The sequence below is a fragment of the Delphinus delphis genome, chromosome 19 (genome assembly GCF_949987515.2).
Source record: "Delphinus delphis chromosome 19, mDelDel1.2, whole genome shotgun sequence".
Lineage (NCBI taxonomy): Eukaryota > Metazoa > Chordata > Mammalia > Artiodactyla > Delphinidae > Delphinus > Delphinus delphis.
In genome coordinates, this window is record NC_082701.1 from 16,323,919 (window position 1) to 16,344,583 (window position 20,665).

Consider the following 20,665-nt stretch of genomic DNA (forward strand, 5'->3'; position numbering starts at 1 on the left):
GTGATTGTAAGGATTAAATGAGTTAATACAGATGCTACACTTAGAGTAGTGTCCAGCACAAAGCAAGTACTCAAAATCCTTAAGCTTGACTGAACCAGTGTGACTGCTGCTCCCTCTCCCAAGGGCAACTACGAAAGAATTATAAACAGAAAACACCAAGAAATGAAGAAAACTGGGAGATACCCCTTGGGTGAAGGGGGGCCCTGTTTTGAACTGGTGTGGTGTGTGGTAAAGGGGTGGCTTTGGTTTACGGCAGGAGGTGGCCAGGCATGGCTGTGGAATGATAAAAAAAGAAGAGGATCTCTGGGGTTCTCATCTGTCTTTTCCTCCACCAGTGTCTTAGAACAAACAGTGATGTGCCTGCCATCACCTTCCTGACTCAAACTGCTGATCCAGGTGCTGGTAAGAGTAATCAGGGCACTGAAGACGCACTGTGCTTGTGAGGATCCAATAAAAAATAGGAGGGGAAACCGAACTTCGGACAGTTGTTTCCCCTCCTCGCCCCCTAAACTCTCATAGCAGGAGAACTGCAATCTAAGAAGTACTTCCCCTAAGGTTGCTTCTCCCTTGGGAGGTGGGGACAAAAGGTGAAGCCTTGACATGAGGAGTTATTTAGTGAGGTCGGGTCTGACTGACTTGGGAGTTTTGGTGCTTGAGGTTCTCAGTCTTACGGCTCATTCACCCCTGACCCTCACCCCCTGAGCTAAATGGCACTGGTACACATTGTTGAACAGAGCAACCTATGTGCCCATGGGCCAAATAACAAGACAGGTGAGGAACACAGCTAATTCAGATAGATACAACCCACTTGATTACAGATTGTACCTTAAGTAGAAAGATGACAACAGATAGACCAAGATTTTAAAAGTAGCTTAATAAACATGCTTAAAGAAATGAACATATTACCAATACGACACCAGAACAAGAAAACATAAAGAAGAACCAAACAGAAACATCACATATAGAAAATTATAATAGTTGAAATTAAGAGGGACTTCCCTGGTGGCGCAGTGGTTAAGGGTCCGCCTGCCAAACATGGGTTCGATCCCTGGTCTGGGAAGATCCCACATGCCACGGAGCAACTAAGCCCGAGCGCCACAACTGCTGAGCCTGCACTCTGGAGCCCACGAGCCACAACTACTGAGCCCGTGTGCCACAACTACTGAAGCCCACGCACCTAGAGCCTGTGCTCCGCAGCAAGAGAAGCCACCCCAATGAGAAGCCTGCGCACTGCAATGAAGGTAGCCCCCACTCGCCACAACTAGAGAAAGCCCGTGCACAGCAACGAAGACCCAACGCAGCCAAAAATAAATAAATAAATTTAAAAAGAAATAGTTGAAATAAGAAAAACAACTTTAGTAAAACAAGCAATATGTTAGGTATAAAAATAACTAAAATAGAGCACACGATAGATATGAAAAGTAGCAAACTGGACACAGCTGGGAAACATATTAGGGAATTGAAAGACAAAAGAGAATGTCTCCAGGAAGGAAAAAAGAAAGGCAAAGAAATAGAAAAGCTGGGACTTCCCTGGTGGTCCAGTGGTAAAGAATTTGCCTTCCAATGCAGGGGACATGTGTTCGATCCCCGGTCGGGGAACTAAGATCCCACATGCCACGTGGCAACTAAGCCCGTGTACCACAACTACTGAGCTTGTGCTCCTCAACAAGAGAACCCACGTGCTGCAAACTAAAGAGCCCATGCATTCTGGATCCCTCACGCCACAACTAGAGAGAGAAAAAAACCCCACACGGCACAACTAGAGAGAAGCCCGCGCGCCACAGTGAAAAGCCCGCACCACAACGAAAGATCCTGCACGCCTCAACAAAGACCCCTCATGCTGCAACTAAGACCTGATGCAACCAAAAAATAATAATAATAAAGAAAAAATAGAAAAGCTGGGCTTCCCTGGTGGCATAGTGGTTGAGAGTCCACCTGCCGATGCAGGGGACGCGGGTTTGTGCCCCAGTCCGGGAAGATCCCACATGCCGCGGAGTGGCTGGGCCCGTGAGCCATGGCCGCTGAGCCTGCACGTCCGGAGCCTGTGCTCCACAACAGGAGAGGCCACGACAGTGAGAGGCCCGCGTACCGCAAAAAAAAAAGAAAAAAAAAGAAAAAAAAGAAAAGCTAAGAAATATGGGGGATAGAAGGAGTACTGCTTTGTGATTTAGGAGGGCAATCAAGCTAAGTATACATCTGAAAGAAATGTCACATGAATTCATAAGGTACATGAACAGGATGTCTGCAGCATGATTTGTGGCAGCAGGAGTTGGAAGCAATCTGGGTCTCCATCACTGTGAATGCCTGGGTAAGATGCACCACGTACCATGAAAGAGTGCGTAGCAGTTAGAAGCAAAGGATTAGAGGATTAGATGCATACACGGAAGAAACATAGTGATAAGTAGAAACTGCATGAGGTATAAGCCACGATAATATTTCTGTAAATTAAAAATATATGCATACAATCTCACTGATATCGTATTGTATATGAACAAGCTAAAATTGAAGCTCCAAGGAAAGAAAATGCTTATTTGCCACTTAGCTGGATAGGTGCAAGAATTTATGGTAAAATTGAAACTTCTCATAATGCAAATCAATACACATTTTTCTAACATAAACACACAGGATATTTTAATTGTAATCAACAGTCCTATGTAAATTGGCCGCAAAAATGACAAAAAAGTTTAAATGTTTTGCTGGTGTTAATAAATCTTAGAGTTGCTTTCCAATTTATGCAGTATCTCTTTGAATTTCATGTTAATAATTCTGATTGACACAAGCATTGGTAAATTTACTTAACTTGCACATAGTTGTGAAACTGACATGCTTTTGCTTCAAAGTCAAATCAATGAAGCAATTTATAGCACAGGGATATCAGCTCAGTGCTTTGTGACCGCCTGGAGGGGTGGGATAGGGAGGGTGGGAGAGAGGGAGACGCAAGAGGGAAGAGATATGGGAACATATGTATATGTATAACTGATTCACTTTGTTATAGAGCAGAAACTAACACACCATTGTAAAGCAATTATACTCCAATAAAGATGTTAAAAAATAAAATAAAATGAAGCAATTTTTTCAATTTGGATGCAAATATTAAAAGAAAATGATTTTTTTGGTATTTGATTCAGTTACTGGAAAATTTTAAAGTATGTTTGGAACAACTCATACACATGAATCTACTTTTCAACTGTGAATTTTATGAAATCTAAATACAGATCAAATATTTATGATGAAAATTTAGCATTCAAATTGAGATAATGCTATAAGAGTAAAACACACACTGGATTTTGAAGACTTAGGACCAAATAAAAAACAGAATGTAATATATCTCATTAGTAATTTTTTATTGATTACATCTTGAAATAACATTTTGGGTACACTAGGTGGAATAAAATATATTAAAAATCTTAAAATACATGCATACTAGAAACATTACCTGTTATTCAAGAACACATACAAAAGAACACACACACATACACACAAAAGAACACATACAAACAAAAGAGATACACATTAAAAATATCTGACGGTTGCCTAACGTTGTAATGTTGAGCGTTGTTTAGATGGGAAGGGTAATGAGATTAAAGGGAATAAATAAACAATTAAACAAGAGAGGCCTTGCATGAACCATTGATGAAAGAAGGCTATAAATCAAGTAGAGTGTTTAACCCAGTCCTCTGTATCTAAGATTCCTTGCCACCAAGGAAGGAGGAAAAAAGCAATGAGTCACCTGAAGTTTGAGACCCTTAAGGCGCAGAGCACCCAAGGTAAAGGCAGAAAAGAAGTAGAAAGGTGTCTAAAATCAAAATTTCAAAGACCATGGTAGCACCAGCTCTCAGAGCACTTAAATCGTGTCCTCAAACTTCGTTTCCTTGGCTGTTTTAGTTCAGGTGGAGAGTGCTACATATGCTTGGCCTCATCACTCAACAGTCAGCCTAAATGGTTGAAGCTATTTTCTGTGCTGAGATCAAAGCAGTGCCGCCTGGTGACATATCTGCGAACTGAACTGTGGGAGGAGGATGCTGCAGGGGCCCAACGACAGGTGGGTTAGAGTCCGCCTGAGGACCGAAAACAGAGCGCAGGACAGCTGGTGTTTGGCAAAGCGATTTACAGATGAAAAGCAGCAGAGAGCAAGTTGGAATCCTCACCAGTCATCCAAACTGCATTCTCCCAGACATCCTGACAGCTGCAAGGGGCTTTAGAGACCCAGAGAAAAGGGGGTGACTTGCCCGAGGTCACACTGTGAGTCACGGCAGACCTGGGACAAGAACCCAGGACACTAAGGCAACAGTGGGAGCTGGAATTGCTGATAGGGGTTCCCTCTGGGAGAGGCCTGGCACCCAAGGGAGCATGGAAGCAAGAAGGCATCAATGAAAGAGCTGGCCTGGTGCCTACAGCATGGATGGCTCTCAGTAAGGAGGAGGTGATTCAAACTCCTAGCAGGCACTTGTTCTCAGCATTTGGGGATGTGCTTTCAATGCTAGAGATGATTCTCTTTTCTCGGTTTCCCTTTCCACCAGCTTCTTCTTTTACTTCTTGAATTCTGACTGCCCCCCTAACACTCCGTTGGTAACTTGTCTGTGGCTACATCTGTGGTCTTAGATATCTCTAGGCCTTCTCTGCTGTACTTACAACACCAAAGATGTCACTGACCCTCCTCTCCTTTATCTCCTTTATCTACATTACTCTCATTCACTCATTCGACTAACACCTAATGAGCACCCACAGTGTGCAGGTACGTTTACTAAGATGAGTGAGAGGCCTCCGCTGGCCCCAAGGAGCTCACTGTCTGGTGTGGAGGATGCAGATATATAAACAGAGTTTTAATATAATGATAAATAGTCTCACAAAGGTTTTACAAGGTATAACATAACCCCAAAAAGAAAGCATTTAGTTCTACCCGAAAAATCTATATCTCCAGTGCCAGCTTCTTTCTTAAATTGTTCAAACTTCACATTTTCAATTGACCTTTGGACATTTCTCACCTGAGGCACTTCAAACTCAGTATGTTTTAAACCTAGCTTATCACCTATCTCCCAAATCAAATATTTGTGACACAAAAACAGACCAAGAATAATAACAAAGTCTATTTAAGACCACTACGGTGTATACTCAAGACTGGAATAAATCAAGTCTGTGTTTAATCCATTGTTGTGCAATTTATTTAGAGAACAATGAAAGTCTCTCTAGAAACTAGAAAAGGGAGAAATAAAGAATCTATTATTTGGTTGGTGTCCTCTCCAAGTGATACAGATATTTTTTTCTCTAGCAGTCAGACATATATGTCCCTTCTGAGGATAAGTAGATAATAGCCAGTAAGATCATTCAATTAGCTCTTTTGGTTTGAAGTCTATAGTCACCAAGCTGCCTTCCGGTTAGAATCTTAATGCCCTCAGGAGAAGGAATTGGATAAGAATATTTCTCACTATAAATGAGTAATTCAGAACCATTTCCATTTTCCATCTTTTTTTCAGATTCAACCATCTAGGATCCTATCATAATAGAAATTCAGAGCTGCCTAGACTCCCTAGCAGCCTCTCTGCTGTATTCCTGGTCCCTACTCTCTCCTCCATTTCACACAATCCTCAGCTGTTAGCATAATCTTTCTCACATTCCATTCTCATGAGGTCACTCCCCAGCTCAATCACCAGCAGCAGCTCCCTTGGTCTATTTTATCAGTCTAAAGTCATCAGCCTGGAACCCAAAGCTTATCAACTGTCCCCAACACCATCATTTCAACCAAGTTTATACAGCCTCCGCTCCAAACAAGCTAATTTGCTTACCGTTGATCTCTTTCCGTTTGAGTCTGCATAGCCCTCCTAGCCAAGATGCATCTTCTGATTAGCCTCAACACTTCAGACACTGCCTAGACTTTAAATCCCTCAAGGACGTGTAGGCAAGGCCAGCATGTTCTCTGGTCCAGAGAGGGGAGTCAAAAAAGCATCAAGTTATGACCAATAAGAGATAAGCTAAGTGGTCAAATCATTCAATCCTCAGATATTCCAAAAATGTTTGTAGATTTATAATATTTTAATATCCCTTCATATTTGTACAGGGCACTGTGCTAGGTGGTGGTGATATCATGGAGCGTCAAAGTCCCTGCCTACAAGGAACTTACAGTAAACAAATATAATTAAAATTACCATACATACTATGAAGGAAAAGAATGATGACTCTGTGAGAGAGAACAATAGGATGGAGCTAATTCGAAAAGATACATGCATCCCAGTGTTCATAGCAGCACTATTTACAATAGCCAAGACATGGACCCTACTTAAGTGTCCATCAACAGATGAATGGATAAAAAGATATGTGTGTATATGTATATATATATAATATATAAAAAGGAATATTACTTGGCCATAAAAAAGAATGAAATATTACCATTTGCAGCAACATGGATGGACCTAGAGGATACTAAGTGAAGTAACACAGAGAGACAAATATTATATGATATCACTTATATGTGGAATCTAAAAAATAATACAGATGAATTTATTTACAAAATAGAAACAGACTCACAAGGTGTAGAAAACAAACTTATGGTTATCAAAAGTGAAAGGGGAGGGAAGGGATAAATTAGGAGTATGGGATTAACAGATACACACTACTATATATAAAATAGACAAACAACAAGAATTTACTGTATAGCACAGGGAACTATATTCATTATCTTACAATAACCTACGATGGAAAAGAATCTGGAAAGGGCTTCCCTGGTGGTGCAGTGGTTAAGAATCCACCTGCCAATGCAGGGGATCCAGGAAGATCCCACATGCTGAGGAGTAACTAAGCCTGTGCACCACAACTACTGAGCCTGAGCTCTAGAGCCCGTGAGCCACAGCTACTGAAGCCCGCATGCCTAGAGCCCAGGCTCTGCAACAAGAGAAGCCACCACAATAAGACCGCGTACCACAACAAAGAGTAGCCCCCGCTCACCACAACTAGAGAAAGCCTACGCACAGCAACCAAGACCCAATGCAGCCAAAAATAAATAAATAAAATAAATAAATTTATATATAAAAAAAGAAACAGTTAAAAAAAAGGATCTGGAAAGATATATATATATATATATATATATATATATATATATGAATCTCTTTGCTGTACACCTGAAACTAATGCAATATTGTAAATCAACTATACTTCAATTTTATAAAAAAAGAAAAAGATAGGATGAAGCTAATAATTTAGATTAGGTAGCACACGGAATATTCTGAGGAGGTGATATTAAGGCTGAGGCCTGAAGGATGAGTAGAATTTAACCAGTTAAAGAGAAAGGGAAAAGTACTTTAGGAAGAAGAAGTAATATTTGTCAAGGCTTACACTTTAATCACTCAGTCAATATTTTTTAAACATCTACTAAATATGTAATGCTTTTCAAATAACAGTATGGAGAAATATAAGACTTGGCCTTCCCTTAGCGAGACAAGACATAAATAGAATAACCAATTGTATTAGTCTGCTCAGGATGCTATAACAAAATACCACAGACTGGGTGCCTTAAACAACAGAAATCTATTTTCTCATAGTTCGGAGGCTAGAAGTTCATGATCAAGATGCTAGCAAATTTGGTTTCTGGTAAGAGCTCTCTTCCTATCTTGTAGTTGACTGCCTTCTCGTCATGCCCTCATATGACATTTCCATGGTGATGTGCATGCACAAGGGAGGGCAGTAGAGAAAGAGAGTGAGCTCTCTGGTGTCTCTTCCTATAAGGACACTAATCCTATTGGATCAGGGCTCCACCCTTATGATCTCATTAACCTTAGAGACTCCATCTGCAAATACAGCCACACTGGGGGTTAGGGCTTCAACATATGAATTGGGACGGGAGGGGGACACAAATATTCAGTATATAACATCAATCAATAAACAAAAAATAATAATAGGAACAGGTATAGCACAGGGAACTCTACTCAATGCTCTGTGGTGACCTAAATGGGAAGGAAATCTTAAAAAAGAGTGGATATCTATATATAGCTATAGATATGGATATATATATATATAACTGATTCACTTTGTTGTACAGCAAAAACTAACACAACATTGTAAACCAACTATACCCCAATAAAATTTTTTTAAAAATAATAATAGGAACAGAATGAGTTTATTCTATTCGTTCATTAAACAAATAAGAATGAATACCCATCATGTACAGGCATATCTTGTTTGATTACATTTTGCTTTGTAACCTTCTACAAATTGAAGGTTGTGGTAACCCTGCATCAAGCAAATCTATTGGCACTATCTCTCCAACAGCATTTGCTCACTTTGTGTCTCTGTGTCACATTTTGGTAATTCTCACAATATTTCAAACTTTTTCATTATTATTATATTTGTTATGGTGATCTGTGTCCAGTGATCTTTGATGTTACTACTATTAATTGCTGAAGTATTTTTAAACTAAGGTATGTACATTTTTTTAGACATAATTCTATTGCACACTTAATAGACTACAGTACACTATAAACATAACTTTTATAAGCACTGGGAAGACAAAAAATTCATGTGACTTGCTGTGTTTTGCTATTTGCTTTATTGTGATGGTCTTGAATACAACTCACAATATCTGCAAGGTATGCCTGTACCAGATACTGTATTAAGGGTGGAGAATACATCCTGCAACAGGCAAACAAGGCTTCTATCATGGAGCTTACAGGCTAGATAGGAAGTAATCACAGTAAAGGGCAATAAGAATAATGACAAGTATGTTAGCACTTGAGCAGTAGCAGGGATAGGCAACCTATCCCTGTGTTCCAACACATCAGAAAAAATCTAAAGAAGTATAAAAAAACTAAAGAAGTATATTTGGAGGATGGGCAGAGATAGCCAAGTGAAGAGTGGAATTAGAGTGTTCTGGACAGAGAGAGCAGTATATACAAAGACTGGGGCAAGAAAGTGGGTCAAGAAGTTCCATGTAGCTGGTGTAGGGGAGAGAAAAAAACCTTTTCCCTCTATCCTCTTATTTTCAGGATCTGGGGCCCTGCAGATTAAACTGACAAAAGACGGGTTAACAGAATTTTTAAAAACAACATTTTAGGGCTTCCCTGGTGGCGCAGTGGTTGAGAGTCCAACTGCTGATGCAGGGGACATGGGTTCATGCCCGGGTCCGGGAAGATCCCACATGCCGCGGAGCGGCTGGGCCCGCGAGCCATGGCCGCTGAGCCTGTGCGTCCGGAGCCTGTGCTCCGCAACGGGAGAGGCCACAACAGTGAGAGGCCCGCGTACCGCAAAAAAAAAAAAATCAACATTTTATTTACACGTGCAACATGCATACACGTGAGCGAATTCAGTGATAAGTGACTCAAAGAGGTGGTTAGAATTTGGGGCCTACCTATCATCTTAGCAAAGGGCAATATATTTGTGGAGAAGTAACAAGACAAAGAAACAGGGTTTGGGCCTCTAGGGGTGGTAAATTGTAGAAAGGTAAATAGATGGGGAAATGAATGGAAGATAAAGGTTATTTTAGTAAGGGTTTTTGGTGCAGACCCAGCTCGGTGCCAACCCTCTGTCTCCAGTGATAATGGTTGTTTTCCTGCTCCTTTTACAGGAGAGGGGAGGGGATACACCTTCACAAAGGGGAATTTATGTCATGCTTTTAGGCAGATAGGGGGAGGGCAAAAAGATTTATGTTTGCTGTCTTAATTGCTTTCAGTTCAAAATAATCCTCATGCCAAAGTGGCATTTTCTGATCCCCTTCACTGGAATATATAGTATAAGAGGGAGACAAGCGACTTAAGGCTGAATGAGGAGGCAGAGACTAGACCTTGGACAGCCTTGTAAGACTAGTTAAAGGGTTTGGACTATTTCCTGAGAACAATGGGAAATCCTAAATTGGGGCATGTAAAAAGTTAATAAACTGAAACTTCAATTAAAATGGAGTTGGGAGACCAGAAGAGGGCGTGAGAGCAATAGCAGAGCCCAACAGGAAGAAGAAAGACTTCCTCTTCTTTCCTGGCAAGAGCTCAGCCAATGAGAGACTGTCACAACTCAGCCAAGGAAGAGCCATGGACTTTTTGTTTACTATAGCCCTCCTGACTTCCTTTTCCCCTCTATAAAAGAGTTCTTCTCCATTTTTGTTGGGGACTTTCACATGGCTCACCATAGTTGCAGATCCTGAATTGAACTTTGCTGATCCCCCAAAAAACATTTTTTTGCTGAAGAAATAACTGTTAGTCTATTTTTATTAATTAATTAATTTATTTATATTTTGGCTGCATTGGGTCCTCATAGCTGTGTGCAGGCTTTCTCTAGTTGCTGAGAGCGGGGGCTACTCTTTGTTGCGGTTCGTGGGTTTCTCATTGTGGTGGCTTCTCGTTGCGGAGCGCAGGCTCTAGGCGCACCGGCTTCAGTAATTGTGGCACGTGGGCTCAATAGCTGGGGCTTGCGGGCTCTAGAGCTCAGGCTCAGTAGTTGTGGCGCACGGGCTTAGTTGCTCCACGGCATGTGGGATCTGCCCAGACCAGGGCTCAAATCTGTCCCCTGCATTGGCAGGCGGATTCTTAACCACTGCGCCACCAGGGAAGTCCCAGTCTATTTGTTTTAGGTCAACAGTGGGGAGGCTTAGCGAGGGGGGTCCTGACATGATTAAACTTGTTTTTGGAGGTAGGTGAGACTTGAGGCAGGAAGAGACATGAAGGTGTCTATTTAGGAGGTAAAATTAGTAGGGCTCTGAGACTGGATGTTAGGGCTAAAAAAAGAGAGTGGTTTCAGGTTTGGGCGATGGAGAAACTGGGATAGGTAATATTTCAAGTAAGGTAATATTTCAAGTATGAGGAACGAGGAGTTCCATTCTGAACAAAGTATTTGTGAGACATCCAGTTGACAGCTAGGCATTTAGGTCTGGAGTTCTAAAAAGAGTCTGGCTGGAGATACAGATTTTGGAACAATTTTAGATAAAAAATTGAGGCCATGAGAATGAAAGAGTTTGCCTAAGAAGAAGGTGTAAGATGAGAAGGCCTAGAACTGACCCCTGAAGCATTCTAATGTTAGGGGTTCTGTAAAGGAAACTGATAAAGAACAGAGCAGTAGGAGGAAAACCAGGAGACTGTGTGATCAGAGATGCCAAAGGAAGGGGGTGACTTGAAGAGAGAGAAGCGAAGATGGTGGGGGAAGCTTCACGGTCAGGTAGTACAAAGTGGATAAGAGGCAGCGTACAACAGGGACAAGAGAAGCGTACAGATAAGGAGGACTGAAGGAATTCAGAAGAGTAAGCTTGCTCTGGCTATACCAGTGGGCCTGCACCTTGCCAATGATACCATGTCTAGTTTCTTGAATAGTTCCCTAAACCCTGGTTTCCAAATCTGATTGAATATGAAACAGACCAAGAGGCAGGCTAAGGAAAAGGATAATTTATCATGTTTGGAATAATGCTTATTGTAACCTAACTCTACTTGCCAGCTAAAGATATGTTGATAATGGGTGATGGCAGGATGCTCAAGTGGTTGCTGGACAGTGAGTTTAAGTAGGTCAATCAGGAACAGAAAAGGAAGTAAAAATGCTCTAAAAGAGTCCATCAAAGCACAACTTCAAACAATGGGGTCTGAATGGGCACAAAACCACAACAGATGTGTTAGCCCAGTGAACAATGGTCAGAAAAGAGATGCTCTTTATTAGAAAAAAGAAAAAGAGGGCAGGGGGGTGGGGGAATTTTAGGCAAATTCTAAGCTTAAGAGCCAGAGTGCTAAGCATCACAGAGTCTTTAAATGCTGAGCCTAGACACACATTTTTACACAAAAAATATCATCTTTATATATCCTGTGTTGTGAGTTCCTACATTTAAATTTACAAGAATCAAATGCACAGGTACAAGACACAGCAGCATGTTGTGTGAAACAGCGCTATGTGTGTAAAATAACAGAAAGCTTAGCATGAGCAGTCATGTGACTGTTATGCACATACAACTTTAGTCCACTTTAATAGAAGTCATCCAGATAGTAAAAGCAATAGTCCTATTGCCTTCTGAATTCATTTGACTAAATCTGGAGTGCTGTGTTCAGTTAAAACATCACATTTTAAGAGTAATATCGCTTACCCACCCCTGTCTTTCCATTCCCACTGCCAGTCTCTCATCTCAAAGATGGTCAATCCTCCCATGGCACAAGCCTTTTGCAGTGTCACTTTGCCATTCCTCCCATCTCCTCCTGTTGAGACACAGGCTGGCCCTGTGTCTTAATCTGACCAATAAGAAGTGATGGGGTTTGACTTACAGACCTAGGCCTTAAGGGGTCTCACTGCGTCCGTTTTTGCCTTCTTGGTTGCCAGCCGCCAAGTCAAGAAGCTAGGATTAGACTACTGACTGATGAGAGGTCATGTGGAGGAGAAATGAGGGGCTCAGCCAACAGCCAGCACCAAGGCCCCAAACATGTGAGTGAAGCCATCTTGGATCTTCCAGCCCTAATCAAGCCAACGATGGTAATATTCTGTATCTATGCTATCCAGTATGGGAGTCGCTAGCCACATAAGTGTATTGAGTCCTCAGAATGTGGCTAGGGCATCTGAAGAGCTTCATTTTTAATTTCACTTGAATTTAACTAAACTGTAGCTAGTGGCTACCACACTGGACAGTGTAGAACACTATTTCCACTCTAATTCATCCAGCATAATCCTGCTAACAGAACAGGGCATATGGCAGCATAAAATCACCTTAGCACCTACCCTTTATGGGGCTATAAGTACACAAGCAGTGACTAGAGATGGCTGGTGGTAAAGGTTATAGCTCTGTCAACTGGTGTTTAAAACAAAACAAAACACTCCCCTGCAACATCACCCAAAGGAAGGGAGTGACCCATTCTAATCTGATTTTATCTGCATAAAATGTGAGAACCAGAAAGGGAAATTTCCACACAAATGGAATATACCATTGAGTCCCACATCTACCCTAGAGATGTCCTCATTAGGACAGCAACCTTTAAAAACTGTTTTCTTCAACCATATGGTTACCAAAGGGGAAAGGGAGGAAGAGAGGGAGAAATTAGGTGTGTGGGATTAGTAGATACAAACTACTATACACAAAATAAGCAACAAGGATTTACTGTATATCACAGGGACCTATATTCAGTATCTTGTAATAACCTATAGTGGAAAAATAATCTGAAAAAAGAAAATATATCTGAATCACTTTGCTGTACACCTGAAACCAACATGATATTGTAAATCAACTATACTTCAATTAAAAAAATATTGCAGAGACTGTTTTTCTCATCTACCAAAAACCAAAATTTTAATAGTTCCCTGTTCACACATTTCGGGGGTAGGGGGAGCAAGAAGGAAATCTGAGAGCCTCTTATGTGTGTTAGACACAGTCACATACATTAATGTACGTAGTTCTCTTAACGGTGTTTTTTCAGACTAAGGAAATAGAAGTTCAGAGAGATTGTGACTTGCCTAAGGACCTAAAGCTAAGTTAGTGCCAGAGATAAAATTCAAATCCAACCTCCGGATTTCCCAACACACCACAACGCCTCTCTTAACAAGAATAAAAATTTCTGCTCTCCTGAGATTTTCCGTGATCTGGCCACCTAAATACTCATTTCCAGTTAATGTCTTAACTCTTACCAGATTGATCTCATTCTGCATTCTTTCACTTTCTCCTTTCATTTCTTCTAAGTCTACCCACCCTTCAAAATCCAGTTGAAGTCTGAAACTTTCTTCATCTCAATGCTAATTAATTTCCCTTTCCTCTGAATTTTTATGTCACTTATAATGGGCACCACATAATGTAGCATTCTTTGTTACATTACTTTTCGTTAAACAGACCGTAATCTCTTTCAGGACAGAGGTCATACTAAATCTTTGAAGAATGGCAATCTTTCCAATTTCCTATTTCCCTTTGAGCCATGAATAGGTAGTTCTGGAATGGATGAACGACCTAAACTCAACAGACAGATACTTCTTGATTAATTAAAGTCAGCCCCAAACTCTCGAGTTTAACTCTTTGCTTAATCTACCACGCACCAATTAATCCAGCAAGGTTGAATGGCGAACCGAGACCTCGGCCCGGCCACGTAAGGCTCCCAGCGGACTCCCGCACGCCACGCCCAGCCTATTGGTTGTCGATGAGGCGTGCCCCAGCCTTGGGTGGCCGATGGGGCGTGGCGTGCGTGAAGGAAGGCGTGGCCGAGAAGAGGAACCTACGCTCGGGATCACACTCGGTAGTCTCCGGTAGTCCTCGACAACTTCCGGCAACGGTCTCCTCCTCCGCTGATTCACCTCGGGTATTTCCGGTCTCCTTCGGGCCTTTTCGTCTGGCTCCCGCGCGGGTCTCTCCACTTCGGGTTTTTCCGTGTCCCGCTCGGAGGTGCTCGGCAAACGCTCGGCTTCCCCCATCCCCCGGTAACGGTTGCTGGTGAGTTTAAATGAGCCGGGGCTGGCCGGGCCGGAGCCGCTACGGGGGGGGCCTGAGGCACTGCAGAAAGTGGGCCTGAGCCTCCAGGATGACGGTGCTGCAGGAACCTGTCCAGGTAATGGTAACCGTCTTATCTGAGGCTTGGCTCTCAGCCTCGGTCGAGAAGCAGCGTATGGCCACTCCGCGGCCTGGTGCGGCCTAGGCCCAGCTGCTTCTCCCGCCTACCCTCACGCCGGCTCCTGCCTGTCTTCTCGTTAGTTCCGAGGCCTTGCCCGCAACCTCAGCCGTGTTACCTCTGGCCCTACGTTACTTCTTCCCCTTGGTGTGAGCGGAGTTCGGCAATAATACCTCATTTCTCCCTGGGCCAGCGTCCGGTGAGCCCCTCCTGTCAGCCCAGCGGCTGGGCCCCGGCCGGCGTGAGGGATGAGGGGCCGACAACTCGCCCCAGGTGCTCTCTTGCCTAAGGATGTTTGGGAGGCACGTTTGATCGGCGCTTGTACGATCTTCATAACGGTGGGGCAAGTTTGCAGGACGAGTGTTGGTTTTGTTTTTGTTTTCTGTGAGAGGGTGGAGGGAGGGTAGGATCGGTGTTTTTAATACGAATTTCTATTTTGGTAACAGACTTTATAGTCCACGTTGCTTTATCTCGCTCAGTAAATTTCCCTCTGGACAATGATCTGCGAAGAGAGCCCCGAGGCCCAGTGCCGAGGCGCAAGCACCTGTACAAGGGGAGAGGGTGGAAACGGCAAGTTGGATTTTTTCCATGACCTGTGAGGGGGATGAGGAGTGTTTTATTGTGCCTGTTTACAAGGCGTTCAGAAAATGAAAGACAAATGATGGTTTTTCCATCCATACCACACCAAGGTATGCTTTGACGCACAGTGCTCTGTTGGCATGGAAGAAACACTATTGGATTTTTAAGTGTGTGAAGCAGTGCCAAGTCATTTCCCCCCCGCCATCTGAAGAAACTGAATCTTTTGTCCCTTGGTGATGGACCAGGTCTGTGAGACTTTCACCCTCTCCTGTGATCTTTGACTTAATTAGAAGAGTTGACCTCTATCAACTGCTGTCATTGAGTCATGGGCTTTCTTTATTTTGAAGTTATAAAGCAAACCGATTTTAGAAATTGCTTCATATTGCCCTTAAAGACCTGTGATGTCAAATAGTAAATATTTTAATACATCACTCCTTCCATATTTCCTTAATTTTTCTTCACAGGATGAAATATCAACTTCTCCTAGTTGGCTCCTTCTCCAGCTCTTTACATATAGCAGCTATTCGTTTTTTAATTAATGTAATGTGGGATTCTGTCTTAGGAAGTTTACCTGTTTGTACATTATACTGGTGCTTTCAAAGCTATTTCTTTCCATCCGAATTTCTCTTACTAGTGAAGAGTCTCTTTTTACGATTTTTTTTTTTGAGGCCTAACATGAAATTAGAAGTTGCTATCTATACTCTTAAATGGATAAGCAGATCACTCAAGTTATTTAATTTCTGTTTCATATTTTTGTTATTTTGTCTTAATAATTAATGATACATTTGCCCTATAGGTACAGCTTCTAAAATGATAAACTAGTTTTATTGCTAGCCTATAACCACTTTTTAATAACAATTTCAACTTGCATAAAAACATGGAGAAGAAAAGAAACATGTAGCCAACTCCTTGACAGTACCCATCAGGTTTTCTCTTTTTCCTTAAAGTACTCTTAGCAGTAATGCATTTAGGTATTTTTAAGGCTTAAGAGTCAAATTTGTCTCCCCCCGCCCCCCCACGCACACTACCTTTGTTTATTAGATTTGGGGACAGAGGTAAGAAGTTTTAGGATATAGCTAGGTGAGAATTTTGGTTATAATTTTTAGGATAAGAAGTCATTCAAGAAGGGATCTGGAGCAGTAGGAGGAACAAGCAACTTTGGCTACAATGATAAAGATAAACTGATCAGGGATAGTGCTGAAAACAGGAAAGAAGAGTAAGGAAGAAAATAAAAATAGAACAACTAAATAAGATACTTTTTTTTTTTAAACTATGATAAGCGATTGCATGTATTTGTAGAGGAATGAGAGTAAGTTGAAAAAGCGTTTCCTTTCTAGGGATGCCTCAGGGTTTGAGGTATTACTAGGCATAGGAAAAAGTTGAGAGAAAAGATGAGCAACTGTTTTTTGCTTTTTCTTTTTTTAAAGTTTTAACATGGAATACCCAGGTTGATATGTCACATAAGCCTAAATATAAGTGCTCCAAATTATCTCTTATAGGAAATTGTTACTTTGAGTCTTTGCAAAAAATCTCTCCTATTATGAGGCAGAAATTCTGTCAATTATTTTATTTTTAAAATAACTATTTAGGGAAGACACACTAGCCTAAGTGACTTGAATCCATGCTAATTTGCATGTTTATAAAATTCACCTGATGAAATTGATTTTTAAAAAGACATTTTATGTAGATTTATCAATTATTCCTGGGGGTAGGACATCACAGAAGTGTTGGATGAAGTTGTAAAAATCACCTTAGTAAGCAGTATAGTAAGTGGGTGCTTTACACATATAATATTGTTTTAGAGATTATTAGATAGTGAAGGAATACTTTTGGCTTGGGATAAGATGAACAGGGACAGCATCTAACGTGGATTCATAAGGTACCATTTTCAAGTAATAGAATTGAAGGTAGTGTATTCAGGAAAATTGTGTTAGATGATTCCCACCACCCCCCGTAATGGCTTTTCAATAAAGCTGTGTTATCCAACGAGAGTAGAAAAAAATGAAATTCCTAAATATATTTTATGCTTTTAAAAAATATATGTATGTAACTAAATTGATAAATCAATAGGCATTTGACTATTTGATCTTCATTGAAAAAATTTATATATTCAAGTTAGCTGAAACATTTTGTTTATAAAATTTTCTTTTGGAAAACAGATTACATTATATTTAGGTCCAATATAGTGTCTTGAAGACAGTGCTACATAGTACCTGAACTGGGAGAATAAGCTTTGGGATGGGGAGGTAGAGGGGGAAGTCGTTACAAATATGCAGTAATTCCTTTATGGACTAGTATCCCGATATAGCCTTTGTGCTTATATATAGAGAAAGCATGAGACAAATAATCACAAATTAATAATTATAAACTGTGATAAGAAGGGCACTATAAATAGGGTGTTAGGAGAGAGACCTAATAGGAGGGTCCTGACCTAAGTCAGATCTGCAATTGGACCATCAATGTTCAGAAGCAGCCTCAATGAAAAAAATCAAATTGGGAAGACTGTTATGCACCTGCTATGTGCCAAGCACAGATAAAAGACATTCTAACACATACTCTAAAAAGGATGTTAGGAAAGTTCCTTTTGAGCAAATAACATTGAACCTGAGTTCAAAGTTTGAGAAGGAAACAGTAGTTTGAAGAGCATTACAAGCAGAGAAAACAGCATGTGCAAAGTGCCTAAGACACAGCAGAACTTGGCATTGGAAGAACTGAAAGAGGGCCAGTGTGGCTGGAGTTGCATAGTAATGGAAGGCCATTATAAGGAGTTCAGTTTTCATTCTAACTGTAATGGGGAATCACTGAAGGATTTTCAGCCATGGGTTGACACTATCTGATATAGATCTTAAGATCTCTCTGGCTACTATACGTGAAAGGTCAGGGAGGAAGGAGGCAAAAGTAAACACAGTCTTAGGATGAAGGTAACCTAGACTAAAGTGGTAGCAGTGAAGTAGGAAGGAAGTAGATAAATTCAAGAGTTGTTTTAGAGGAAGAACCAATGAGACATGGAAATTGATTGTTTGTGGGGGGATCAAGAACAGCTACCTGGATTTAATTTTGGGGGGCACCATTTAATAAATGGAGAATTCTTTGAGAGGAGACAAATTTGAAGGAGGACAATTAAGAATTCTGTTGTGAACAAATTGAGTTGGAGATATTTGTGAAACCAACCAGTAGAAATGTGGATATGTAACCTCTAATCTATTGAGGGGTCTAGTCTTGTTGGGAAGATAAGTATACTTAACAGGAACAACTGGATAATGTTACAAGTCAGTATGTGATTGCACAGATAACAATAAATACAGGAAAGAGAGATCCTTGTAGACTGGAAAAATGGGAACGGTTTCTTGAAGGAGTAGAACTTAAAGCTTTAGAAGGTGGAAAGGGTTTGAACTGGTAGGGAAGAGAGAATATTCTTGGCATGGAATGGCATGAGCAAGAGCCCAACGTTGAGAATGGTGTTTAGGAACAGGAAAATAATAAAACTATAGCATTGGCTAGGATGGAAATAGAGGAGGAAAAGATAAGGTTTTGCTAGCCAAGTAGAATCAGGTTACAGGGGACTTAACATCCAGGCTGAGGAGTTTAGATTTAATTTGTTGGTAATAAATAGCCATTATAGGTTTTTCAACAGAAAAATTATGTAATGAAAGCACTACTTTGGAAAAATTAATCTGATGCTATTGGGAAGGAGGGACAAGACAAGATTTAAGGAGACATACAGGCTAGTAGAGAAATCCAGTTACATGGTAATGTATATCAGGGTTTCTCAATCTTGGCACTATTGATGTTTTGAGCAAGCTAATTTTTTGTTGTAGGGGTACTGTCCTGTGTATTGTAGAGTGTTTTGCAGCATCCCTGGCCTCTACCCACTAGATGTCCCCTCTGTTTGTGACAACCAAAGATGCCCCCCAGACATCACTACATGTCCTTTTGGGGGGCAAAATTGCCCAGACTGAGAACCACTGATGTAGACCTGAACTAAATTAGAGTTCTAGAAATTAGATTGTAATGTATAATAGGAAAATTCCACAGTGATTTTTTTTCTTCATACCTTCTTATATTGTTCATTTCTTTTATGATCTAAAAAAAGATCTTTTATAATCTAAAAGAAAACTATTTTCTTTTTTGACAAAAACAAGAATAACACAAAACAATCTATGTGGTCACATTTAAGTCTGAATTAGTTGTACAACTTACAGAGGTTTGTTTATATTTAAAATAATATTTTATATTTAAGAGCAAGGAAGTAAGGAACTTTGCCATTTCATTTCTGTGGTGTTGATTTAATTATCTTTAAAATCACTGTAGCCTAGGACTGACCCATTAATTTAATCAGTAGGATTTCTCTTTTAAACTTTTTTTTGGGGTCGGTGGGTGTTGCTCTGTTTGGCTTCATAACCTTTCGCAGCATTTCGTCCATGTGGCTTTACTTTGTAGAACTCCTGAAGTGATTCACTGAGTGATATTCTTTTATGGGCAGGTTTACACCAGCAGTTGAGCAGTAGATGAATAACAAGGGGGCTAATCTTAACCCTGTCTGTCATGAGCTACCAATTTGTAATGCTTTAGAAAATAGTTTATTCCCCACTCCATTCCCCCAAAAGAGATACATACCGTCACTCAGATGCTGGAGCAGAGTGGTGATGAAAGTTGTTATGTGGCAAGTTTTACTTCTGGGTTGTATGGGAGTTTTTGTTGCCTGCCTTCACTGTCCCTTTCTGACCCTCTTAAGAATTGGTGATAAAGGAATGATGTTGTTCTGAGCAAAACTTGATTTTAAATCAGAAATGGATAGAACTCTTGAATATGATACTTTTTTTCTCTTTCATTTATTTAATTTTAAAAAGACAGAAAGTCAAAGTTCTAGGAGTTTTGGGCCACAATATTAATGTGCCAAATTTTCGTGGTGATCAATATCACTAATGTAGCTGGTGAATCAATCATTGGGTCTTTTTTTTTTTTTTTTAGTTATTTTACTTTATTTTTTCAGCATCTTTATTGGAGTATAATTGCTTTACAATGGTGTGTTAGTTTCTGCTGTATAACAAAGTGAATCAGCTATACATATACATATATCCCCATATCTCCTCCCTCTTGCGTCTCCCTCCCACCCTCCCTCCCTATCCCACCCCTCTAGGTAGTCACAAAGCACCGAGCTGATCTCCCTGTGCTATGCGGCTGCTTCCCACTAACTGTCTATTTTACATTTGGTAGTGTATATGTATCCATGCCACTCTCTCACTTCGCCCCAGCTTACCCTTCCCCTTCCCTGTGTGCTCAAGTCCATTCTCTACGTCTGCGTCTTTATTCCTGTCCTGGCCCTAGGTTCTTCAGAATCTATTTTTGTGTGTGTGTGTGGCTTATATGTTACAAAATAAACAACTGTGGCAGATATAATGAGAGATGTTACATAACACAAACTATAAATTATATTTATTGAATTTGTTTATATTAAGAGCTGGAAAAGCAAAAGGTTTTAAGTGCCTAATGTGTGCCAGTCAGTATACCAGGAGCACCATATCATTTCATTTAACCCACACAAGTCCAAAAATAGAGTTCCA

At 40.8% G+C, this 20,665-nt stretch overlaps 2 protein-coding genes across 2 annotated transcripts in view; one reads left to right on the forward strand and one right to left on the reverse strand.

Moving 5' to 3' along the window:
• Window positions 1-13,984, reverse strand: part of MYL4 (myosin light chain 4) — a 29,760-nt gene extending 15,776 nt beyond the window's left edge. The window contains exon 1 of the mRNA XM_059998293.1: window positions 13,957-13,984. The gene's annotated coding sequence lies outside the window, so the exon portion shown is untranslated. The remainder of the gene's footprint in view (window positions 1-13,956) is intronic.
• A 344-nt stretch (window positions 13,985-14,328) lies between these two features.
• The window catches only part of CDC27 (cell division cycle 27), a 58,849-nt gene continuing 52,512 nt past the window's right edge, over window positions 14,329-20,665 (forward strand). The window contains exon 1 of the mRNA XM_059997005.1: window positions 14,329-14,462. Coding sequence (XP_059852988.1) covers window positions 14,436-14,462 — 27 coding nt within the window. The 5' untranslated portion in view covers window positions 14,329-14,435. The remainder of the gene's footprint in view (window positions 14,463-20,665) is intronic.